The sequence below is a fragment of the Scyliorhinus torazame genome, chromosome 8 (assembly GCF_047496885.1).
Source record: "Scyliorhinus torazame isolate Kashiwa2021f chromosome 8, sScyTor2.1, whole genome shotgun sequence".
NCBI classification, from domain to species: domain Eukaryota; kingdom Metazoa; phylum Chordata; class Chondrichthyes; order Carcharhiniformes; family Scyliorhinidae; genus Scyliorhinus; species Scyliorhinus torazame.
In genome coordinates, this window is record NC_092714.1 from 57484126 (window position 1) to 57510703 (window position 26578).

Sequence of the window (26578 nt, forward strand, 5' to 3'; positions counted from 1 at the left end):
CAGGAAGGGTATGTCTCTTGGTTGCCAGACACACGCAGAAACAGTGAAAGATTTGGCTGCAACTACAGGATAAACAGGGCCTCTTCCAGCATGCAGGCGGGGGAAGGGCAAGCTTAAAGCTGCAAGCTGACCTGAGGGCCTGTATCAAAGGTGAATTCTAGCAGCAGAGGGAACAACTGTGAAAAGACCTCATCAAGGCCACTGAAGGGACTTCCGGTTGCGGTGATGCCTAGCTAGCCGCACGCTTCGGCGGCTTCAGCTCCGACGGACCTTCGGGCTCTTTTAAGAGCCTCAACGGGGAATTTTTCGACAACGCAACCCGGTGTGGGGCGTGTGAGAAGGGAGTCCCCCCCAAACGAAGGAGGAAAAAACCGGCGGCGGCGGCTGCAGCGCGAGGAATCGTCGACCAAAGGGTCAGAAAGAGAGAAGTACAAGATGGCGGCGGAGAAAGCGCAGGCGACATGGGGGCCTGAGCATGAAATTGTGAGACGGTGCGTGGAGCTGCTGAAGAGGGAGGTGCTGACCCCGTTGCTACAGGCAATTGAGGGGCTCAAGGAGACATTAAAGACCCAGGAGACAGAGCTCCGTGTGGTGGAGCAGAAGGTGACAGATATTGAGGACGAGATCCTGGGCCTGGCGGTTAAGACACAGACGCACGAGGCACTTCATAAAAAGTGTACTGAAAGGATCGAAGCCCTAGAAAATGGAGCGCGAAGGAAGAACCTTCGGATACTGGGTCTCCCTGAGGGTGTGGAAGGAGTGGACTGTGGAGCGTACGCAAGTACGATGCTGAGCTCACTGATGGGTGCTGAGGCCCCTACGGGCCCCTTGGAGGTGGAGTGGGCAAATCGGATTCCGGCGAGAAGACCAAAAGCGGGAGAACCACCCAGGGCGATAATCGTGCGATTTTACCGCCTTAAGGATAGAGAAGAGGTCCTGAGATGGGCTAAAAAGGTGCGGAGTAGCAGATGGGAGAATGCAGTGGTACGGGTATACCAGGATTGGAGTGCGGAGGTGGCGAGAAGGAGGGCGAGCTTCAACCGAGCCAAAGAGGTGTTGCATAAAAGGAAGGTGAAGTTCGGGATGCTGCAGCCGGCAAGACTATGGGTCACGTATCAGGAGAGACACCATTATTTCGAGACGGCGGAGGAAGCATGGACCTTCATCAAAGAAGAGAAATTGGATCGGAACTGAGGGACTGATGCTGCAGGAAATGTTATTGTTAATGTTACGGTGGAAGTTAATTGAGAAGTAAACAGGGAAGGGGGGAGACATTGGGGAAATGTGGGCGCCGGTGAGGGGGGAAAGACGGGACATAGTTGGAGAATGGGGAAGGGGAGGGGGAGGGGAAAGGGAGCTGCGCCATAAGAGGCGGGTCAGGTAAAGGGATGTTCCCGCACCAGAAAAAATAAGGCGAAAAGACAGGCGCAAGGCGGATGGGAGTTCCCCACATGGGGAGGTCGAGGAGTGAGCAGGAGTAGCCGGGGTCAGTTGAAGTCAGCTGACTTACGGAAGTAATATGGGGGGAGCAATCAAGCTAGAAAGAGATCTAGCGGGGAGGGGAGGAGGGAGGGAGAAGGGGGGGGGGGACAACTGGGTTGCTGCTGCGGAAATCCAAAAGGAAATGGCTAAAGAGTGGGTGGGCGGGGATGGTGTGCGACGCTGGGGGAGCGAGCGGGAGCGCGGAGGCGGGATATGGGACTGGCCTAGAGAAGGTAATGGCTAGTCGACACGGGAGGGGGGCAGGTAGCCCCCTAGTGAGGCTGATCACGTGGAACGTGAGAGGCCTGAACGGACCGATAAAAAGGGCCCGAGTGCTCGCGCATTTGAAAGGACTAAGGGCAGACGTGGTTATGCTCCAAGAGACGCACCTAAAGGTGGCGGACCAAGTTAGGCTAAGGAAAGGATGGGTGGGACAGGTGTTCCACTCAGGACTGGACGCAAAGAATAGAGGGGTGGCCATTTTGGTGGGGAAACAGGTCGCATTTGAAGCAAAGAACATCGTAGCAGATAGCGGAGGTCGATATGTAATGGTGAGTGGCAGGCTGGAGGGAATGGAGGTCGTGTTGGTTAACGTGTATGCCCCAAACTGGGACGATGCGGGATTTATGAGACGGATGCTGGGGCGTATACCGGACCTGGAGGTAGGAAACTTGATTTTAGGAGGGGACTTTAATACGGTGCTGGACCCGGGGCTAGATAGATCCAGCTCAAGGACCGGAAGAAGGCCGGCAGCGGCCAAGGTACTTAAGGGGTTTATGGACCAAATGGGGGGAGTGGATCCATGGCGATTTCTTAGACCTAGGGCGAGGGAGTATTCCTTCTTCTCCCATGTCCATAAAGTGTACTCCCGGATAGATTTTTTTGTTTTGGGAAGGTCGTTGATCTCTAGGGTGGAAGAAGCTGAGTACTCAGCCATAGCGGTTTCGGATCATGCCCCACATTGGGTGGACCTGGAATTAGGAGAGGAAAGGGAGCAGAGAACACTCTGGCGATTAGATGTGGGACTGATGGCGGATGAGGGAGTGTGTGCAAGAGTGCGGGGGTGTATTGAGAGATACCTGGAGGTCAATGACGACGGTGAGGTCCCTGTGGGAGTGGTATGGGAAGCACTAAAAGCGGTGGTCAGAGGAGAGCTGATCTCCATTGGGGCCCACAAAAGGAAAACAGAGGCCAAGGAAAGGGAAAGATTACTGGGGGAGATTTTAAGGGTGGATAGGGAATTTGCAGAGACCCCGGAGGAGGAATTGTACAGGGAGAGGAGACGACTCCAGACGGAATTTGACCTTCTGACCACCAGAAAGGCGGAGGTACTGTGGAGGAAGGCACAGGGGAGGAGGTATGAATATGGGGAAAAGGCGAGTCGCCTGTTGGCTCATCAATTGCGAAAGAGGGCAGCAGCGAGGGAAATAGGAGGAATTAGAGACGAAAGGGGAGACACGGTGCGAAGGGCAGGAAAGATAAATGAGGTGTTCAAGACCTTCTATGAGGAACTGTATAGGTCTCAACCCCCAGAGGGAGAGGAGGGGATGCGGCAGTTCCTGGACCAATTGAGGTTCCCGAAAGTGGAGGAGCGGGGGGTGGTAGGCCTGGGGGCACCGATTGGGGTGGACGAGGTTATTAAGGGACTGGGAAGCATGCAAGCAGGGAAGGCCCCAGGACCAGACGGGTTCCCGGTGGAGTATTACAGAAAATATGTGGACTTGTTGGCCCCGTTGATGGTGAGGACGTTCAATGAGGCCAGGAAAGGGGGGACTCTACCCCCGACGATGTCGGAGGCGACGATATCGTTAATTTTGAAGAGGGATAAAGATCCGTTGCAGTGCGGGTCCTATAGACCCATTTCATTGTTGAACGTGGACGCCAAATTGTTGGCAAAGGTGCTGGCATCGAGGATAGAGGACTGTGTCCCGGGGGTGGTGCACGAAGATCAGACAGGGTTCGTAAAAGGGAGACAACTGAATGTTAACGTGCGACGACTATTAGGGGTGATAATGATGCCCCCAGTGGAGGGGGAGGCAGAGATAGTGGCGGCAATGGACGCAGAGAAGGCATTTGATAGGGTGGAGTGGGAGTATTTATGGGAAGTGTTAAGGAGATTTGGGTTTGGGAACGGGTTTATTAGCTGGGTTAGACTTCTTTATGGGGCTCCAACGGCAAGCGTAGTTACAGGTCGACATAGATCGGAGTATTTCCGACTATATAGGGGAACAAGACAGGGATGCCCGCTGTCTCCATTGTTGTTCGCGTTGGCAATTGAACCTCTGGCCATGGCGTTGAGAGACTCCAGGAAATGGAGAGGGGTGATTAGAGGGGGAGAAGAACACCGAGTCTCGTTATATGCGGATGACCTATTGTTATACGTGTCGGACCCAGCGGGGGGAATGATAGAGGTTATGCGAATTTTGAGGGGGTTCGGGGATTTCTCGGGGTATAGGCTAAACATGGGAAAGAGTGAATTATTTGTGATACATCCAGGGGACCAGAGTAGAGAGATAGAAGGCTTGCCTCTAAGGAAAGTGGAAAGAAACTTCCGATACCTGGGGATTCAGATCGCTAGGAGCTGGGGAACCTTGCACAGACTTAATCTGACACGGTTGGTAGAACAAATGGAGGAGGACTTCAAGAGGTGGGACATGCAGCCTCTATCGCTGGCGGGCAGGGTGCAAGCAATTAAGATGATGGTCCTCCCGAGGTTCTTATTTGTATTTCAATGTCTCCCTATACTAATCACTAAGACCTTTTTTAATAAAATAGACAGGAGCATCACGAGCTTCGTGTGGGCAGGGAAAGTTCCGAGAGTAAGGAGGGGGTTCCTTCAGCGTAGTAGGGACAGAGGAGGATTGGCACTACCGAACTTGGGCGATTACTATTGGGCCGCCAATGTGGCAATGATACGTAAATGGATGATGGAGGGTGAGGGAGCGGCGTGGGAAAGACTGGAGAGAAAGTCCTGTAAAGGGACGAGTTTAGAGGCACTGGTGACGGCGCCGCTACCGATCTCACCTAAAAAGTTTACCACGAACCCGGTGGTGGCGGCAACATTGAATATCTGGGGACAGTGGAGGCGACAGAGAGGGGTGCGGGGAGCCCTGGTGGGGTCCCCAATCAGGAACAACCATAGGTTCGCCCCAGGAAGAATGGATGGAGGATTTCAGAGCTGGTTCCAGTTGGGAATTAGGAGGGTGGGAGATTTATTTATAGATGGGACTTTTGCGAGCTTGGGAGCATTGGAGGAAAAGTATAAGTTGCCCCGGGGAAATTTCTTGAGATATATGCAGGTGAGGGCATTTACTAGACAACAGGTGAGGGAATTTCCATTGCTCCCGACACAGGGGATACAGGACAGGGTGCTTTCAGGGGTGTGGGTCGGAGAGGGCAAGGTGTCAGAGATTTACCGAGAGATGAGGGAAGAGGGGGAGGAGTCGGTGGGCGAACTAAAAGGAAAGTGGGAAGAAGAACTAGGGGAGGAGATAGAGGAGGGTATGTGGGCTGATGCCCTAAGCAGGGTAAATTCCTCTTCCTCATGCGCCAGGCTTAGCCTGATTCAATTTAAGGTGCTACATAGAGCACACATAACGGGAGCAAGATTGAGCAGGTTCTTTGGAGTGGAGGACAAATGTGGGAGGTGTGGCGGGAGCCCGGCAAACCACGCACATATGTTTTGGGCATGCCCGGCACTGGAAGGGTATTGGAAGGGAGTGACGGGAGTGATTTCGCGGGTGGTGAAGGCCCGGGTCAAACCAGGCTGGGGGTTAGCTCTATTTGGAGTTGCGGAAGAGCCGGGAGTGCAGGAGGCGAAAGAGGCCGACGTTGTGGCCTTTGCGTCCCTAGTAGCCCGGCGCAGGATCCTACTCATGTGGAAGGAGGCGAAACCCCCCGGACTGGAGGCCTGGGTAAATGATATGGCGGGGTTCATTAAACTGGAGCAGATAAAGTTTGCCCTGAGAGGATCGGCTCAAGGGTTCACCAGGCAGTGGCAGCCATTTCTCGACTACCTAGGGGAACGTTAGAGGGAAGACAGATGACCAGCAGCAGCAACCCAGGGGGAGGGGGGGGGGGGGGAGGGGGGGTTTAGTTTAGGTCAAAGATAAAGGGGTTTTGTTACTTGTGTATTGTTTAAAATTTCTGTATTGTTATTGTTGCGTTTGCTTTGTAAGAGGGGAAAAATTGTTGTTTGGGAAAAAATTTTCAATAAAACATTTATAAAAAAAAAAAAAAAAAAAAAAAAAAAAATATATATATACTCACCCAACACAAGAAGTTCCATTCTTTGTTCACTGTTACCCACAATATCATCTGGAGTGATAACAGAACAGTAATAAGCTCCACTGTCTCCCCAGTATAACCTTCCAATCTGGAGATCTGCATCTGTAAGAGAACCAACAGTGATAGGTAATTGACCTGGACAACAATCAGGGCCAATCTTCAGTCTCCAAACATGCAATATGTTATCACTAATGTCATTTTACCATCTGTATTTCTTACTTGCTGATGAACAATTCCTGGTTAACATTCAATGCATAAAGATTACTGCAGATGGAGCAGCCAATTTAGTAACGTCACAGATGGTGACAGACAGCAGTGCTCTATTGTAATTTGCAATTTTCAGCAGATTGAAAAGCAGGATCATCTTTTGAAAATTTCAAGTATGGCATTCATTGTGAAAATGATGAACTGCACAGGGCAAAATTCATCTGGCATCATGGCGCAAACCAGGTGCAGTGGAAAGCAGGCTGCTGATTCACTATTGTCCATTCTACACTCCTGCTCGGGAGCAATTTCTCCACCAACATTTCTGCTCACAACATTTGTAACGTAAGTCTATATTTAAAATTGTTTATGTAAATTGGATATTACTTTAAAGATGCTTGTTGTAGAATTTGTCGCTTGGTGACTGGCCCTAGATTCTAGGTCACTGTCAGCTTAAATGGTGTACATTTGAAACTTTTACACTTTTCTTTGCTGTATGAAAATAGACTGATCTATGTGTTGAAGCCACAGGTGTATCAATGAACATAGGAACTGTCATGATATTCAAACACACACATCATGATAGACACACCAACAGACAAATCAGAACACACAACACCACAACCAATGACAGAAAGATATAAAAGCACAGACACGACCCCCGGTGGTCAGTATTAGCTGCAGAGGAGGACCAGGACAGATCTGCTACCAAACACCCTCAGGGAGACAGCACGTGCAGAGTATCCAGAACGAACTGTATTATAAGAGTTAAAATAAAATAGAGTTGTACCACATACAACTGTGTTGGCTCATCTGTGCACCAGAGCACCCAACACCACATGGTACAGGAGTGGATCGATACCTGCCGGCATACCTCAGTGTACAGAGACAACCAGCAGTGCCCAGGCAAAATGATAGAGCTCCCGGTTCCGCAGCCGCTCCAGTGCTACGGCGATCTCCGCGAAAACTGGCGGCGATTCTGGCAATGGTTCGAATTGTTCCTGGTGGCAGCTGAACTCCAAGACCTGGATGATAGCGAAAAAATTGAATTTCTCCTCACCATCGCCGGTGCAAGGGCAAGAGAAATATTCACAAGGTTCAGGTTCTTCAGGAGGCAGCAAAGGTACGATTACCAGGCAGTCCTGGACAAATTCTCCAAGTACTGTGAAGAAAACGCAATCCAATCGGCAAGTAAAGGTAAGAAAAGCGGCAGTACTCACCTCGTGGCTGGGATCCCGGAGCCCGAATTCCCAGAGGCCGAAATCCCGGGCCTGAGAGAGGGCTGGGTCGAGGTTGGCGGCCATCTTGCTAAAGGTATCACGCTAGCACAGTTGCGCGAGCAGTGCGCAGAACCGGAAGTTTCGTTTGCGCATGCGCGAGATGCTGCGCATGCGCAGTCAAGAAAACGGCCATCGGTAAAGGAACAGCGATCTGAGCATGCGCAGTCGCTTCCTACGTGCTACATACCGAGCGTCAGGATGTCAGAGGCCCCAGACTGCACCAATTTAAAGGGGAAATGTCCCAAATCCAATTTAAAAGGGAAACGTCCCAAATCAAAAAAACAAAAATCTGTTAAAGCTGTAAAACAACCTTCCCTCACCTGGAATGACAGCACATTGCCGCAAATTGACCCAGGAGATGAATTTGACCTCCGAAGAACCCTCCGACAAGCAGTTACCTACGCACAAGCCGATGATTCCGACCTCGAATACTTCGATGACGATCTTTACAGTGTTTCCGGACCTCGCGAGCCCAATGATAGCTCCGTGGTCCTATACGACTATGACTCGGACGAACCTTTCGTGTTGCACATTGGCGGCCCCCACATTGAATCCGACGCAGATGCGGATTCATTTTTCGGATTTGAGGATCTTCAATCCAGCAGATATGACGTTCCAACTTATCAGTACCGGATGATGCTGCAGCCTGACATTAACAGACAGGGAGCGGTGCAAGCACACAGAGAGCGCCCTGCTGCCACACAGAGCGTGGTCCACGTCCCGCTCAACGTTCCCGACTCCACGATAGAAGCAACGCAAGACTCCAGAGCGCAGTCCTTGCACGAACAAGAAGTGACTCCAGTGTCACAAGCCTCCACAGAGAGCTCGGGGACAGCCTCCACGATAGAAGCAACGCAAGACTCCAATGTGCAGTCCTTGCAGGAACAAGACCATGAGGGTCTAGCAACCTCTCCTGACCAACCAGCGGCAGACGATGCAAGTCTGCCATGCTCACGTGAACAGCAAGAAGGCTATAACAGCCTACCATGCTCCACTACACAGCAGCATGACCATGATGGTTTCTCATGCTACAATGAAGGGCACAGCGCTGAAGACTGTTCAAGCCCAACTGAAGACAAGCCAAAGGAATCGCCTCGTCCAAGCCCGAAGAAAAAAGGTTTATGCGCTGACCTTCAGGATCATTATAGCCGAACAGAGATTAATAATGCTGCGGCCACAGAAGGATGCTGAGGATTTGCTAACAAAATTAATTGAATGTTTAACTTGCAAGGAGCAGACTGAGAATTGCCAGTGTTTTAGTACGGATCGAAAAAATGGACAAGACATTGATCCTCAGGTAATGGAAATAACACAACCTGAATCATATCTACAGCAGGGACAAATGTCTCCCTTCAACACAACGCCGCAAAATCCCAACTTCGGAGACCAGCAGTTAGTCAGTAATGACTCTTCAAACCTTGAGGGGAACATTAATTGCATTGAATCTATACACACTCCACTGATTATTGAGCAGAACATTGGAGCAAGAATCCTGAGGACACCGACATCGAGTAGCCAGATAACGAATTTAAAACCCACAGCAGTTTCAAGTGAACCAAGTGTGCTTTCCACTAATGGTGAAGATGCAGATAAGGTCGACCCGATTATCCATTGTACCACACTAACCCCAGTGATTAAGCAGTTATGTATGGGGAGTATAATGTGGGCAATTGAGAACAGTAAAAGAGAGACTGTGACCATGCCAGTCCCAGCAAAATCAGACCCAGAGACCATGAAGGCATGTACATTAGACAAAGATACATATGAGGTACCTGAGAAGAAAAGTGAAACGGAATGTTCTTTGGAAAATAGTACAATGTCGATAGAAACTTTGGATCCTATATTCGAGACCATACATATGGGAGAATTTGGGGGTAATAAACAAGGTTCTGCAATGTCTGGGGGAAGATTTAAAATTCCAAAGAAGAAAAGCCCAAATGAAGGACAACGGCAAGACAATGACAGTCCACCGACATGGTGTGCACCACCAGATGAAAACTCTGACAATTTACCCAACCCTAGTGAACAGCAAGCTGCTAATGAGGATCTATCCATGGGATGTGAGACGAGTGACGACAGCATCCCACTTCCCATGCAAAAGGTGCAAGGTGACAGACCTCGCCTAGTGCGTACCGAGGCACTCGACGATCACGGTGGGACCACTGACGACTGCGGTGGCGGCGCACCGCTTACACCCTCGATGGCTCGACCCTCTCCACTGGTTGGTGCATTCCTGCATGTTCCGACTCCAGAAGTGCAGCTTCAGGGAATCTCGGCTGCCTCCAGTGAACCTGCTGGGACTCCGGACGGGGGGCATCGACGGAAGGCAGACCGGACTCCAGATGGGGAGCAGCCAAGTGCCGACTCTGATTTGCGCACGCCAGACCTTGCTCCGGACGGGCGGTGTCGCGGCCTCGGTGCTGGCATGCTCAGGGTGACGGCGGATGCCACGGCGACAGGGAATGGATCGCGTGGCAGTCCCACTGGGTCGGCAGTGGCAACCAGCACCGGCGGTCCAAGATGGACACACCAATTCGCGCCATCGCCAGACGTTGATGCGAGCAACAATTCTCTCTCCAAGGCGACATGCTTCTACGTTTCTCTGTGGAGTCGCCCTTCCGGCACAGCAGGTGGCCGGAACCAGCGTGCACGGTCTCGGCCAACTTCCACATCTGGCACAGTCATCGCCTTGCATGATATTAGTGATGGTGCTACTTCGATGGCAACGACCCATCGGCTACAAGATGCCGTCCACCACAAACATAAAAAGAAAAAAGACTCCACCTTGTTCCTGGCATGCAGGGCGGATGGATTGGTGCGTAGGCGCAATCAGCGAGCTTTGCGCCGCCTTCCACGCTCGCAACTGAACCGTACGCACATGCCGGATCCTCCACTGGTTCCCAAGGATGACTTTGTGGAGATGCCATGGATCATGCCCCTTCCATCGCCACCAGAACCAAACCACAGCCAAGGCACCACTAACAAAGATGTTGAATGTTATATTTGCACGAATGAAAAAACCAAGCACTGCACGAAGTACAACAAATGGTAAAGTAGAGACTTCGGCAACAGCATCACCTCCAACAGTCCAAGGTGAACCAGTGTGACCCCAAATCTCCACAGCTGAACCGGCTTGAGGACCAGCCCATTCTTGAGGCGGTCACCCATTAGACTGGACTTATAACGCTGTTCATACGTTCAAAAAGTCAAACACTTCTGTATTATAACCTGTTGTTGTTTATTGTTCCAGATATCGTCTGACTGGACCAATGTTCAAGTTTTTTTTTTCTCTCGCATCCAAGTTTTGTTATGGTACAACCTTGTTAGTGTGACGCACCCGACATCGCCCCATGTAAATAGTTACGTCATATACACACGCTGTACACAACACACACACACACTCTTAGATGCACTCACGACACAATTATATTTATAACCACGTAGGCACATATCTTTGTAAAAGGGGGGATGTCATGATATTCAAACACACACATCATGATAGACACACCAACAGACAAATCAGAACACACAACACCACAACCAATGACAGAAAGATATAAAAGCACAGACACGACCCCCGGTGGTCAGTATTAGCTGCAGAGGAGGACCAGGACAGATCTGCTACCAAACACACTCAGGGAGACAGCACGTGCAGAGTATCCAGAACGAACTGTATTATAAGAGTTAAAATAAAATAGAGTTGTACCACATACAACTGTGTTGGCTCATCTGTGCACCAGAGCACCCAACACCACAGGAACATTCATCCATTGTATGTGTAGGTCAGACTCTTTGATGACGTTGGCAACTGTATAAAGAACTATACAGTAACATAGAGATGGGGTTCTACATTGTGGCTATTCAGATCCCAAGCTTAAATATAAAATGGGCTGGCACGCAAGTGAGGAAGATTCTATAAGTCTGCTGGCAAAATGCCTGTAAACCCACAGTAAACGTGTGGATTTAAAGTAATAAACCAAGCATGTGCAGGTAGACATCTTGGAATAAAATGTGTACAACTACTCTCAAAAATCACCATGGAATTAAACACTTACAATTCTGACCAGCATCTCTATATGGTGAAGATATCAGATTAAATGCATCCCAAACCTTTGCCCCACCCCCGTTTAAATATCACCCAAGAGGAGAGGGCCCCCATTGCAACAATGCAATTCTACTAATGTGGGGGAATTTGGAATAATATAATTATATTTTCCTCCTCCTCCCACGATGCATGTGTGTTGCTGGTAACAAACACTGAGAGAACAGCCCCAGAAATGAGTATGTAGCGATTACCTCATGACTCTTTGACGTAATCTTTGTGCTGACTTCTGATTAGGATTTGTGTGCCACTAGTGTTAACCACACTGGTCTGTTCACAGACTGCGTGCATCATCCAGGAGCAGATTACTCCAACCTAGCCTATACCTCTTAAAAGGGTAGGGGCAATGTGCTGATGCCATGACAAGTAGTGCTGTGCAACAAGTAACAATGGTTGCCCAGGGGAGAAAGCATGTACCAAGGATTTTTGATTAAAGCAAGGAGAAGTGTCTTGCGTCTGCAAGAGGCACTTCAGACATAATAATAATAATAATAATCGCTTATTGTCACAAGTAGGCTTCAATGAAGTAACTGTGAAAAACCCCTAGTCGCCACATTCTGGCACCTGTTCGGGGAGGCTGGTACGGGAATTGAACCCGCGCTGCTGGCATTGTTCTGCATTGCAAGCCAGCTACTTAGCCCACTGTGCTAAACCAGCCCCCACATGTGGTGAGAAGTGGAAACGGATAACCGTGGAGGTCAGTGCCTGGAATGCAGCCCCAATGAACAGGAAGTAGAGTTGCAAGACGTTAGATGACCTCACACAGGTGGCCAAGGTCAGTGAATGCATCCTTAAAATGTCGCATCTCATCAGCTGTAACACTAGCCTCAGAAATGGTTCAAATCACCACACCCCATCACTCCCTATCAACAATCTCTGTCAGACAATCCTAGCTCATCCCCAACATTCATATGCTCCACTGCCCCCTCACACACTGCACTTCTACTAGCCTCACAGTCACATCACACAGGTGATACACACTCCCGCCATTCAACCATGACAGTCACATCAACCAAACACCATGGAAAAGACTCATTGATACAATCCACTCTGTTACAACTGAAGGTAGTGCACAACTCAAAATGGTAGGAACTAACCAGAGGGGAGAGGCTTGCTTGGGTGTTACATGGTGATGGCTATTACTAAGGTTAAGGCTAGCGACAATGCTAAATCCATTGAGGATGACTGTGTTCTCATACTTAATCCTCCTTCATACTTTCTGCTGATCCCATAATCACTTCTGGCTTACAAGCTGCAGATAGTGTAAACATGCACCTATTAATTCATGCCACCACTTTTCACTTCCCCACACCACATTTTTATGTCTATGCCATTGTTGTTTCAGATACCCAAGAAGTCCAACCTCACCGGTCATAAGGAAGGTCAAGAAGAGAGCAATGAAGATATAAAATTGTCAATAGATTCCATCGTCACAACTACCAAGTCAGATACTGACACTGTGCTTCTTAGGGGTTAGCATGGAGGCAGGATCCGGAATCCTGTGCAGGGGGCAGGGGGAAATTATAGCACAGCTGCCAGGCCACCAGAGGGAACATTCACAAATGAATTCTGCTGCAGAGAGCTCAGCTGAAGAATTTGAAAGGCAAGGATATAGAAGAAAGTTGTTCGAAGTGCACAACAAAATGTTTGGTGCATTAGGGAACCTGCCATAAAGCCGGCTGTTCATGAAAAGGAACGTGGCAGAATCTGCTGCCAACCTAACGGGAGGTTTTGCATAGATCATGGAGCCATCCTTTCCAGTGGAGAAGTGGTGGCCGACTCCATTACCACAATTGTGAACCCAAACGGGATGCAACGTTTGATGTCTCAACTTCCATTGCTTCACAGGCAGCTCCTACCAAAAGCCCAAGGGTTGCAGTGGAATCTCAGACTGAAGTTATGCAAGTTCAGCCTGCTGCCTTGGTAGCCGCGGTACCAAAGTTTGAAGGAGGTTGTAGGATCTCACAGCAGTCCAGTTATCTGTCCTATATGTTATTAAGATTGCTACGGCGATATCCGGTGGAGTGGAAGTGGCTCCATGGAGCATGAGCCTACTGAACTCTCTCAAATGATGGTATTTGTGCATCCATCCTGACCATTCTGCCAGTGCCCTTGCTGTTACTTGTCAGCCAGCCAGCCCAGACTGATGCCATGCATGTTTAGCTGGTGTAGTTTGAAGCTGTGAGAACCTACAACCTCCTTTAAACTCTGGTATCCACGGGGATGAAGGCAGCAGGCTGAGTACTGAAGGCCTTCTGCATAGTGGTTCAGGCAGAAGAATCATTGTTTCAGGGTACCAATGGTCTGCTCTATCATATTTCTTGAGGCAGCATTGTGCTCATTGTATGCATACTCCAAAAGTGTGAATCAGAGGCATGTGCCATGTTGTCAGCTGATTGCCCTTGTTTGCCCAGTAGTTACCCTTTGGTTTGCCATGGTGGCTGAAATACAGCTGGACTGCAGCAGAATGAAGGTTTCATGATTGTTGCCAGAACACTAGGCATTGACCTACATGGATGATGGAAACTGAAGGAGCAGAATCCATTTCTGTTCCGGTTTAGGGCAGAGTTGGACATGTCACACCTGCAAAGTCAAGTGTGTGCAATTATACCATGTACTAAGGGGAAGCCTACAAACCCTGGTGCTCCCTCCACCTGCTTCTCATTGACAAAGGGAATGAAATTAAGTCACATAATTTTGAATGGAGAACTCAATGACTTTCCTTATGTGACAATGTAAATGTGAAGATTTGAGAAATATCTCTCGCACTAGCCTGGAAGAAGCTACAAGATCATAGACAGGGTCACCTTCTTTGCCACTGTTCTGCTCTGAGGTTTGGGTTTTGGCTGCGGCAGGCAGCAGCTTTGAATAATAACCTTCTTTAGTAAAGCGCAGTGTCTCAAACATTGTTTCTTACTAAGGTTCAGGTCGCAGAATTGTGCCCTAAGACTATATGGCCCCCTGTTGAAAGCCCTTTGTCCCCTCCTCCACCTTCCTCTTCCAGCAGCTTGTCCTGCTGCATGTGCCCTCTGTTACTTCTCCCAGGTCTGCTGTATTCCAAAGGGAATGCCTACCAGTATACTCATGCATGGGAACAATTGGTTTGTGCAGTAACCTTGAACTCAGCAAAATGTAGTTTAGCAGCTGCCACGTCACTCCCTGTAGACTTTGAAAACTTGAAACTATTATGAAAAGCACAACAAATGTGTAGAAATGTGGTGACAGCCAGAAGAAATAAACAAGTAACTAACTTATAAGGAGGTAATGATTCCTTTAAATAGCATAGCTGGTGGGTGTTCAGGCTGCTTACATGTATTCAGTTGGGCAAGGGTAAGAAAGGGCAATGGCTGGCACATGGAGCTGCAAAATAGCAGCACTGGTGCACACTGATTGAAAGCATAATCAGCCTGATCCACAGATTTCTGTCACACATTAACTATATGCACACAAAGGCATCTGGAGTGCTTTGCATCAGATGTGACACCATTTTGAATCCCAAATGGCAGTTACACTGCCCAAAAAGTCACTACTGAACTCTATCGTAAGTGGTTCGGAATGGCATCAATTGTATAAAACGGGGTTTGAACTTGTGCAAAGGAGGAATTACACCACATCGTCAACTTAAAATATATATGGTTGCTGTAATGTGTATTAAGTTAACTTGATATTCAAACATTTTTTGAAAATAATTATGCAAGAAAAATTGAGATGTAGCAACATCAAATTAATTTACCAGCTTATTCATAGAATTTATTTTGTTGGAAATAAAAATCCTTACTGTTGATGATGGTGATTTCCCGTCCTTTGTAGTACTCTCCTAAGGTGACCGCAGAACCCTGACGGGAAGCCACAACTCGGACAGTGCGACTGTTATCTGCACAGTCCAGGTATGGGTCCCACGTAGGACTCTGTTCTTTTTGGCTGGTGATGTGTGTGGCTGTGCTGTGGATGCTGAAAGCATCTCTAGTACGGTCCTTGCAGTATGACTTAAAGCGCCACTGCACCACAGGTTGCTGGGCAGATGTGGTGGAGTACTGACAATGAAGAACAACAGGCTGGAATAACATGGCTATCTTTTTATATTCTGAAATGGTCACTTGAACGCCAAGGGATCCACCTGTAGGTATAAAGAAAATTGATTTAGTATGAAAAATATTTCAGTGCACTTCACAAGTGTATTAAGTTCAAATTGGGCCACTTTATGCTTCAAAATTTCATTCAATTCAGATCACTGTGATACAATTTCAATGTGCTCTCATATTCCCATGACATTGTCACAGTGCTCAATGATGTAACAAGTACCATTCTGAACACTTCTATGATAGGATTTATGCTGCACTGGCTTATAATCACACCCAAATATTCACAGGAAATCTCTTACTTGCTGTAAATTTGGGCCTACTGTTTTGGGTTCAGTTGTCAGTTATTCCCAGAAAGAATTCAAGTGAATTTCAAAGGGCATTGACTCACACAGTCCTATTCTCATTTGTTACAATAACCGGATGTGGCAATGATACCTCACTTGTGATCTGTACTGGACATTAAAGCTTTTTGCATATTTCCTCAATATAATATGATGTCTGATAATTAATGTGGTACCTTAATTCACAATGAGGCATATATGTATAGCAACAGTTATGATCTGGTTCATTTTATTTAATTAGTATAACTCCTCAGTGTACAAGACGGGGCTATGTGCGATCCCGGCAATGTGTTACTCGCTGAGGCAACCTATTCAAATGCAAATCGTGCTTTATAGCCTTGTGTTGGGGATTTAGATAAATTGCGCCCAAGATCTGAAAATTGCAACTTATGCAATTGTCTTCATGAAGCTCATTCTCCCATTTATATGATAAGTGTTTTGGGAATTGCCACACTCATTGTTAACATGTTGGGGAATTCAATACTTTTCTACTTTTTCTTTCAGTAGAATGCCATTTGACGGGATGATTTCATCTCTGTAACAAAAAGTACTCTGATTCTGCTATTATTCGGTTTATGATTCATTTATAGATAATTCAAAATAATTCCTTCTGCTCAAGCAGAAGAAGTGCAGCTTTGGCCAATTAAAATGCCTTATTCCAAGCCTTCTAAATTCACTGTGGCAAAATTGGATTTTACCTGTGTTGCCCTGAGCTGATTTTTAAAAATAAATATTTCTCTAATTTAAAATATTCTTTTTTTCAATGATGAGTCAACAGTTTGAAATCTTGCTCATTACCATTGTCACTGAATGCTTCACAGGAAACAAACAATAGAATTGTTTAATATATTAATCAGTATTTTACACCGTTGTGATAAAATGGATTTCTCGTAACATCCAAGGGCATGGGTATTGCACTGCTTGATTCGCATCGTAGAGAGCTTAGTTGAGGAGCCTAATGCTCAAACATCAAAGGTTTGATTGACATGATCTTGGACCAACCTTGCTAACTCAGGTGAAGGAAGTATTATTCTCACTCTCTACCAGAGCCATAGTGGCAAAGAGGGCATTGAAGTTCAGCAGTGAGCTAAAATTAATTGAAAATTAAGGGCTGGATTTACCGCCTTGCACTGCCAGTAGCGGAGTTACAAAGAACAAAGAAAAGGACAGCACAGGAACAGGACCTTCGGCCCTCCAAGCCGGCGCCATTGAGGCGAAGAATCCAGTGACATGAAGAAAATGGGATTGGCATTTCTGATGCTCCAGCTCCCGGCTGGTAATGTTTACAAATATCAAGGTTTGATTGACAGCTCCTGGACCACTTCAAACAGAATTAACTGCTTTCCCTTCATGGTTGAGTGATTTTGGCTAGAAACTGACAGCACTTAACTCTGTTTGAAGTGGAGCAGGAGCTGGCAATCAGGGCTTGATATGTCTAAACATTGCGGCTAGACCACTTCAGGGTTCCTGAACCGCAGAGGAAGATGAATGGAATAATAAGTGGAAGCTGTCAATCACAGCCTAGTAAAATCAATATAAATGAGAAATGAATGAATGGCTTCCGGATCAAAGATCTGAGAGGGTTTAAACCCAGCTGACTGGTTTTCTCTTTCCAGGAAGTGACAGGTGCTGCTCCTTGTGCCTGAGCCAGCAGGTGTATTGCGCAGGTGAGTGTTAAAGCAGTGATTTTTTTCCACTGCCTCTGTCTGGATTGCTCTCTAACTTCCAGATAGATGTCTTTCTTCTGGAGGGTTTCCTGACAGGGGTCTCTTTTCTGGGGGGGGGGGCCTTCGAGACAGAGGCCTGTCTTCTGGGAGGGTTTCAGGCAGGAACCTCTCCTTTGGGAGCTTCCAGGCAAGGGCCTCTCGTCTGTGGGGCTTCCAGGCAGGGAACTTTCCTCTGGGTGGCTTCCAGGCAGGGGCCTCTCCTCTGGGGGGCCTCCAGGCAGGGGCCTCTCCTCTGTGGGGCTTCCAGGCAGGGGCCTCTCTTCTGGGAGGCTTCCAGGCTGGGGCCTCTCCTCTGGGGGGCCTCCAGGCTGGGGCCTCTCCTCCGGGGGGCCTCCAGGCAGGGGCCTCTCCTCTGTGGGGCTTCCAGGCAGGGGCCTCTCTTCTGGGAGGCTTCCAGGCTGGGGCCTCTCCTCTGGGGTGCCTCCAGACAGGGAACTTTCCTCTGGGTGGCTTCCAGACAGGGGCCTCTCTTCTGGGGGGTTCTGGGAGTCTCCTTATTTAGGGGGTCACTGTGGAGGGTCTCTTTATTTAGTTGGTCTCTGACGTGGGTGGGTCATGTCACCCCATACTGTGAGGGACCCAGAAAATCTGGGGGTGGAGAGCTGAATTGTCATGCTGGTGGGGGGGACAGCTGCGGACCTCGCATTCAGGCTGCCCCGCTCAAAATGGCAGCCCCTCGCAATCCTCACCATACATAAATTTGCATGGCTATGAATTGGGAATCATTTCCTGATTTTTGCTCTAAGCAGGTGCAATTCAGCTCCACCGGGAGAACATAGAGGGATGGATTCTCCGATTTTGAGGCTATGTCTGGAGGAAGTGTCTGGTTTTACGATGAAAAAAATCGGTGAGGACCCAGCACCGAACGTCCGACCGGTGAGGGGCTAGCAGCTGCACCACGTGAAACGCGCAGCCTTCCCGATTTAAACGCCTGGAGAATTGCCAGGTCTGCAGCCACGCATGCTCACGGCGACGATCTGCAGCGGTTGCGCCGTAGAACATGCTGCCGGCCTGCCAGATAGTGCCCCCCTGGACACCACCTCGCCACCTCTGGACCACCCCCACCAGTCCCCTCAGCCCTCGCCGGAGCCCCCCTTGGCCAGTAGCACGCCTCCCACCACTGTGGCGTCACTGGGCACAGTCTGCAGCCACCACACCGAGTTCAGGAAAACTGAGAGCACACATGTCCCGTGACATCAGGAACTCGGCCCATCGGGGGCGGATCATTGGGGAAGGGCCTTCAGGTAACGTATTGAGGCTGTCTCACCGGTATGCGGCGTACCCATCGATGACGCCATTTTGGAGGGGCGGAGCATCTGAAAACAGGCGCCACCCCTGATTCGGTCATAAACAGGGATTCTCCGCCCGATCGCCGATTACGATATCGGCTTTGGGCAACGGAGAATCCCGCCCATAGTCTCCCAAACAGTGAATTCTGCCCTAAGGGTTTAAGTGGAGAGGTGGTGAGGTACAGGAGGAATTGAGAAAATGATGCAGAGATGGAAGTATGTGGCATTAGTAACATATACGGTATGAGATTTGTAGTACAATTGGAGGTTGAAAAGATCAATAAAACCGCACACCATCTGAGCAGTGACCTGAGATGTTGAGGATTGGGACCGAGTCAGCACCAAAAGCACGGAGATTTTAGCAGGAGCTGAATAAAATTTGGGTTTTCCCCAATATTCGACAGTTAGAAATCACCCATAACTTAACTTCACATATTGAAAACAAACTGAGACATGGAATGGACAGTAATGGTCAGAATAGAATGTTAGAACGGAGTGTCATCAGCATAAATGTGAATCCAGCCTCAATGTCCCATAATTTTCAAATTGAATCAAGATATTAATGGTCATCATTTAATTATAATCTATAACATTTCAATGAGAACATTAGACAACTCATGTGTATTGGCCTATAAGCTTAGTTAATTTCTGTAGAAGCAACAATTTTTGTGCGTACCTTTTTAAAAAAAGGAATGGAACCTAATTTCTAAAATAGTTTTGTTCATCGTGGCATGACAATACAAGTTGTAAGCAAATGGAACACAAGAATTACACTTTTTTTTCAGATATTGAATGGTGTACATCCATCAATTGTTTTAACCAGAGAGTTCAATTCTTTTGTTCAATTTGAACTTACAAGACCTAGGGTGACATGGCAGGATTACAAAACACTACTACCTCCATCACGTGCATCTTAAAATGCCACAATGGTATCCTTAGAAACAAAGCTCATGACTTTTTTTGTGGGGAGGTCATTTTAATCTCAAATGACCTACCTCGTGGAATGTTAAACTTTTGTGGCACTCTGCATTAAGATATTAAAAAAGACAAAACTACAATAACTTAGTTTCTAAAAGAACAATGAAAATGACACTGTGGTTCTGCATATTTGTATGATTCTGCTCAACAAATATATTGGAGATCATTTTTGCTGATCAGTACTGCTGCACGAGAGGATGTGTATATCTAAAAAGTTGCAAAAGGCAATCTGCACAAAAATGATTGTTGCAATTGCCACAGAGCAACAATTGGCCCATTGTAAAATATATTAGTAAGTAGCATATTGGAAATTCCTAATCTAAACTGATAAAGAGGTCAATATATTGTAATATTTGGTATTGAAGGATAAAATGACTTATAATATGATTCTACATATTATGGAACAAAAGTCCCTCCGTTGCCAGTTTATCTGGGAGTGATTGGTCTGTTCGCTTGGACAATGAAGTCTCATTTTTCTGGTCCTTAAATTGAAGCCAACGTTCATTTGCTGAGAAAGGGGGTGGAATCCAGTAAAGCTCCTAGGAGAGGGAAAAGAGGCGGGCGAGCACTTAATTGTGTGTCAGCTTTCTGACGGCGGTATGGAAGTTGGGATCGGTGGTGCATTACAGGTGAATCAAGGTTCACGATGGCAAGTGGTGAGAAGTTATGTTGAATGCATTAGAATGTCATGCATGCCCATTAAAGTACATGCTTGCCAGATTAAATTGGATCTATGCAAATAGGTCGGCAGCAGACAGGAAATACGTGCTTTCAGATTCACAACTAGTAAAAGGTGACGGGCAGCAGGCAAGGTAGTCTTCTTGACGTACTTGAAATAGGAACTGATTTTCTTGTATGGCAGGCAGGCAGAACACACCATTCACAAACCAGGTGGATGCTCCTGCCCCCCCCCCGCAGCCAATGGTCCCACTGGTGTGAGTTGGAGCAAGTACTGACGATCACAGATCTGACGGCTTGCATTCCGAGGGGTGGCAAGGTGGTAAGTAACCATCCTACAATTGCCACCAAGGTGCCAAGGGGGGCCCTTCCTGGGAGGTGGCGGTCAGGAGGGCTCAGGTCTGGGGTCTTCCTTTAGATGGGCTCCTTTCACTGCTCTCCCATCTGCAGCCATTAAACCCATTAAATAGTTAGTCAGTATGCAAAAGTTAAAGTTTTCCCATAATAAAGTGAAAATATGCTCACCTGTACCCCTATACCATTTAGACAGCCACTCATTGTCTTATAAGTACACATCCCTAATAATAAAGTAAAAATGTTCTCATGTGCACCTCTAAACCCTCTAAACAATGTGGCACAGTGATACAATGGTTAACCGCTATCTAACAAGACTCTTTTATTTTGTGGCCTCAGCAGGGAACACCCTGTCGAGGCCGCACTTAGTTTCATTTCCTGCACTGAGGAGCTCTGCACGCCACACCTCCCCCACACCTCACCTAATAAGGGCAGGGCATCCCCGGACCCTATCCCTGGCACAGGCAAAATGCAACCTGGGCACCGTGGCACTTTCAGCCTGTGACCCTGGCAGTGCCACCAGTCTGGCAGCGCTACCTGGCTATCCTACGTACATGGAAAATCCAATTTCCCACAAAAGATATTCCAAGTGCCATAGAATGGCACATTGGGGGTGTTCCTGATCCTCCTCTGGCAGGAGCACTTATACTCCAGAACGGAGAATCCTGGCCTCCGCCTCCTCCTTACAGCTTTCTTTCCCACATAGCTTTGTACCATAAGTGAACCTCGATGCAGTAAATTTGGTACCCTTCATCTAAGTGATTAATCGCAACAGTTTTCTGGCCTGAAAAAAACACATTCCTGCTGTCTGTTTTTTTTCCCCCTTTAACTATTATTCTCCCCATGCTAGCCTTTTACCCCAACCCATGAGCTCTTAACTCAGTGCTTCCCAAACGTGACCCCATTTGGAGGCTTGAAAATTGTTGTGACCCCAAAGTGTGAGCCAGGTGGCAGGAAGTCCTGTGGAAGTAGGTGGGGTGGCTAAGGGGGAGGGGCGGGGGCGGGGGGGGGGGGAGGGGAATAGGTCATTGTTTGAATTACAGGGTTTTGAAATAAAAAATAATCTACCTTTTCACTGGCTCTTTGGAATCAGGCCTCAAAGATCAGTCAGTTAGGCCACACCCACCGTTTAAAAAAAAAAGCACAAAGCTTTAAAGGGGCCTTGCAGCTGTTTACACTCGATTGGAGCCACTGCTGCATCGGAACTCGTGACCTCCAAATTCCATCTTATAACCCCACTGTGGGACGCAACACACAGTTTGGGAAGCGGTGCCATAACTTGTACCACTATAATCAGTCACTACTGCCTCATTCACACCCAGCAGAGTCACTGCCAATGTAGTACTATTTTAGCAGTGTTCTTCATCCATTTACACTAAACTGGTTAAATGTTTCCATTAAAATTATAGATCAAGGTATGCCATACAATTATGCTAAATGTTTGTCCTCTAGTTTTATCAACAAACATTTCTAGGCTGTAGTGGGTTTAATAAGTGAATTGAATATCTGCAGCTTGAATATGGTTTAGATCAAGTAGAGGATATTCCAGCTCAGACAATTTGACTTTCTCTCTGGATGACATGAGACACATTTTGGTGATTAATCTGTGAAGTCATAATGTAATAGATGCAGCATTTATTATAGTGGAGTGTTCATATGGCACAAGTTAAGCTGTCTATTCAAGGATAAGTTGAAACAATGCAAATTAAATGAGCTAGAAAAGAGTAGTTGACCTTTCTGAAACAGTCTGATATAGATTCAGCTGACATTGAGAGCTCAGCAAAAGTTAGCCCGAAGGCGCACTTCACAATGGTGAAGGTGGATGATCTGCACAAGAAACCCTTAAACCACATAAAGTAAACGTGGTCTGCACATTGAAGCAGCAAGCTAGCATCATGAAGACTGGGCAAGTTACTGCCTACAACGTCATTGCAGCTGAACTAATTGGAGTAAATGGGAAAGAATGCTTGCAGGCAAAATATTTTTGAAGGGATACAGGAGGGGATCATCATTTGTAGGTAAGGTAATTTTGAAGAAAATGGAAATGTTTGGAAGTACTGTAGTGTGTTTTCTGAGGTGTTGTGGTGAGATAGAATCTTTACAGCAGAGAAGACGGCCATTCTGCCCATCGTATCCATGCTGGCTCTCCTAAGGAGCCATCCACATGCTGCCACTCCACTGCCCTCCTCTCACATCCCTGCACATTCCTCCTTTTCAGATATTTAAAAAATTTAGAGGACATAGAACACTTCACTGCACAGAAGGAAACCACTCTGCCCATCTTTACTGCACCAGCAAGAAATGAGCCACCCAGCCTAATCCCATTTTCCAATATTTGGTTCATAGCCCTGGCTGTTGCAGGGCTTCAGGTGCATATCCACCTTTTAAACAAGTTGAAGGTTTCTGCCTCTGTTACTGGATTGCCTGGATTTGTTAGGAAGCGTTGCTGCATGGATGACAGAGGAGTAGGTGACCTCTCCATACAAAGACTGCAACTTGTATGTGGGAGGCATTGGCAGTGCCTCTGGAATCCTGAGACAACCAGCAGATGGAGCAGAGGCTGCACAAAGGATAAGACCTCTGCCTATCTTGGAGCCTATCCCCTCCATGCTCCTCAATAGTGCCAGGAGGCTGCCTGGCAGAATAGCCAATACACCCAGCAACTTGGTGTGCATGCCTCTCAGCATTCTCCAGTATGATGCACCATCCAGTTCCTCATATGAGTCCCTTGTAGCTGAACTTGTCTGTGACATTGTTCTTCAGTGACCTTGGACAAGAACCATCCATTACCTCCTGTTCTGGCTGCAGCCTGGTTCTGCCCAGTGACACCACAATGCTGAGCTCAACTCTGATGTGTTGGGTGCTCTGGATCCGTGGAACACATACAGGCCACCAACACTTAAAATAGTGCAACACTATTTTATTAAGTTAGAAACTGTTGAACATACTTTCACTGTGGATTGACACGATGTTAGATTAAACTAAAGACCTATGCCTGTCCTAACCAGTCTATGCACTCAGCACATGGTGAGGATCTGTGCTGTAAGCTGTAAGCTCTGTCCTTGTAGGAGGCTGTATCCCGAATGAGCGGGAACTCTGATGCCCCCTGTCTTTATAGTGAGTGTGCTCTAACTGGTGATTGGCTGCGGTGTTGTGTGCGTTGATTGGTCTTGCTGGGTGTCCATTAGTGTGTGTGTCTGCACCATGATATACTGGTGTATATTATGACAAACTCTACACTCGTCTTTTAAGTTATGTGCAATGCTAGTATCTCAGCTGGTGCCTGCAAGCGTCAGATCAGGGGTGACTGGGCCTCTTAATTAATGCTATATTGTTGTCTTTCTCCCTCCCCCTCCTGAGCCCGCTATTTTATACAGATGGCAATTTTTGAGTGCCTGAGAGCAGAAAATCAGAAGAGGAAGGTTAGGGCAAGGAAGGGATTCCATCCCTCAATATTCAGACTGGTGTGGGCTGTACTCAGTGCACCATTCAGATCAATACCCAGTAAGCAGGTAGCAGCTATGGTGCCTTCATTCTGCGTCATCCACTGCACCTGAGCTGGCTCATGACTTCACTGCACAGCCCATGCACAAGTGGACATCATTCATATAGCAAGAGCCACACAAAATGTAATTGAGCAGACCATTGGGAAGCTTAAGCAACATTTGCTGTCTACACAGCTGTGGAGGAGCTCTGAAGCACTCATTTCAGCATCCTACCACCAGGTATATGGTGAGCAGCTGAGGTAGAGGAAGAGGAAGGGAGGAGGCAACCAACACATACCCTTTTCAGCTGGGATGTCCATGTTTGGCTCATTTGATTGTGGCCATGTCTGGTGAATGCAACCAATCCCCCATTTACCAACAGTCCCACACCTCAACTTACTTCCATCACTGACTATCACAAAATCTTCTTGGTCGCAATGCAAATCTAAAAGTCACAACAAAGCAAACGTTCCAAGCCAACTTTAGCAGTCAAACCATCCAATATTCTATACAAAAGGCAAAAAATCAACTTTGTGCGTTCTTTGGTGTCTATGTTCTATGTGCCTTTATTTGTCCTAACACTCCCACACAACCATAGTTGCTACAACATTGTTGGTGGAAGGCTGCTGACTTCCAATGAGCAGCTCTGGGTCTGGAAGGTCCAGTTCAGACTGCACCACATTGGCACAGCAGCAGCAGTCTGGGCCGGCTGGTTTAGGGCATGGCAGAGGAGCAGTGATGGGAGGATAAGTGCCATCAACCTGAGGGTGCTCCACTGAGCTTTGGTTACTCCACCCGCCAACAAATCTTAGCTAGTTGGCAGGAGTCTGGTGGCAACAAACTGCACTTGGATGGTAACAAGTTGATCTTGCATGGCCTCAGTCTCAGGTTCCACTGCAGTACTGAGACATTGAGTGATTCTGTTTGTACTGCAGTGGAAGCTGAAACATTGGCCATTAGACATTGCACCATGATTAGGTCTGTGAATGTGCTACTGGAATAGGCCACCACTTCCACTCTAAAAAGGACTCAAAGCTCCGCTGGACTTCTCCCTATACCTTGACATTAACTGTAGGCTTTTTGATAGGCCTGCCAATGTATTTGCCTCAAAGGCCTCAACAGAGTCTTCAACAACAGAGCCTCACCTTCCCAAGAGCCGATACCTGTACCACTCTTGTCTCCTCCCCTAGCTGCAGGCCACTCATACCCAGTGTCTCATCACATGCAGAACCCGCCTCCATGCTTTCATCTAAAGTACTCGAGTGTCGATCTCTGGCTGTGATTGTAAGAGTGAGTGACAGTGTTTCTTCATCATCAATTTCTTCTCCTCGGTCACCTCTTGCTCCTACACCATTCCCTGGCTAGATCTGAAAGGTGTAAGGCAAAAGAGCAGGACTGTGGTGAGGGGAGCATGTGATGTGATGCCTACAGTATCTACAGCTTGTAAATCAGAAGATTGTGGCATTAGGCAGAGATTGGATATGATTTGGAGGATAAAACAAACATAATGTCATCACAGAGGTGATGAACCACCGGACTCCACCAGGAGGACCTGTCAAACGTGAGTCGTGATTGCCTTACTGACTGACCCATCCCTCCCACTGACCACATGTCCATTCTTCTGCAGGTCATCCAGCCAATGGCATAGGCCCAACCCGGGTGGCCCCCTCCCCTGAGTCCGAAGAGGACACCTCGAAGGAGACCTCCGAGGATGCCACCATAATAGTCGCGGCACAGCTGTCATCCCCACCCACCACCAGCACCGGTACACTCGGTGGGAAATGTTAGTGATCAGACTTCTGGGGCACAATCTGGTGAGCCCCACACTGCTGCTGATGTACATTTGGTGGAGGCAGGAACCCCTAAGCAAGTCATCAGTCGGAGGTCTGCTGGATCCCTGGACCCAGTTGGGTCCCAGCCTGATGCTGCGCCCCAGCACGGAGTTTCCCAGAGGTGATGAAGATGATAGGAAGCGGCCGAGACATTCAGAGGAAGATGTCAGCATCACTCCAGCAGACCCATAGCCAATTGGAGGAGTCCCACTGGCAATGGGTGCAGGAGATGGCACCGGCAATGAGTGGCACCGAGGCCAACACTGCTAGGGTGGCAACCGCAGTGGAGAGCCTGGTGCACTACCTGGTGCATGAGTGAAGGTGTCCAAGGTGTTGCGCAGTCGGTGACGGCTAGGGGTCTCGGCAGAATGTTCGCCGCACTGGGGGATGTCACCCTGTACCAGGCCGACCTTGATGGGGTTCTGCGAGGCATGTCACAGGGGTTATGGGGAGAAGG

General features: G+C 47.9%; 1 protein-coding gene across 3 annotated transcripts in view; it reads right to left on the bottom strand.

Moving 5' to 3' along the window:
- Positions 1-26578, bottom strand: part of LOC140427863 (immunoglobulin-like domain-containing receptor 2) — a 191699-nt gene that overhangs the window by 83291 nt on the left and 81830 nt on the right. For all 3 annotated transcript variants that reach the window (XM_072513669.1, XM_072513667.1, XM_072513668.1), the window contains exons 2-3: positions 15134-15472; positions 5752-5871 (exon numbers count right to left, since the gene is read on the bottom strand). In XM_072513669.1, the coding sequence (XP_072369770.1) occupies positions 5752-5871; positions 15134-15472 (459 nt within the window). The remainder of the gene's footprint in view (positions 1-5751; positions 5872-15133; positions 15473-26578) is intronic.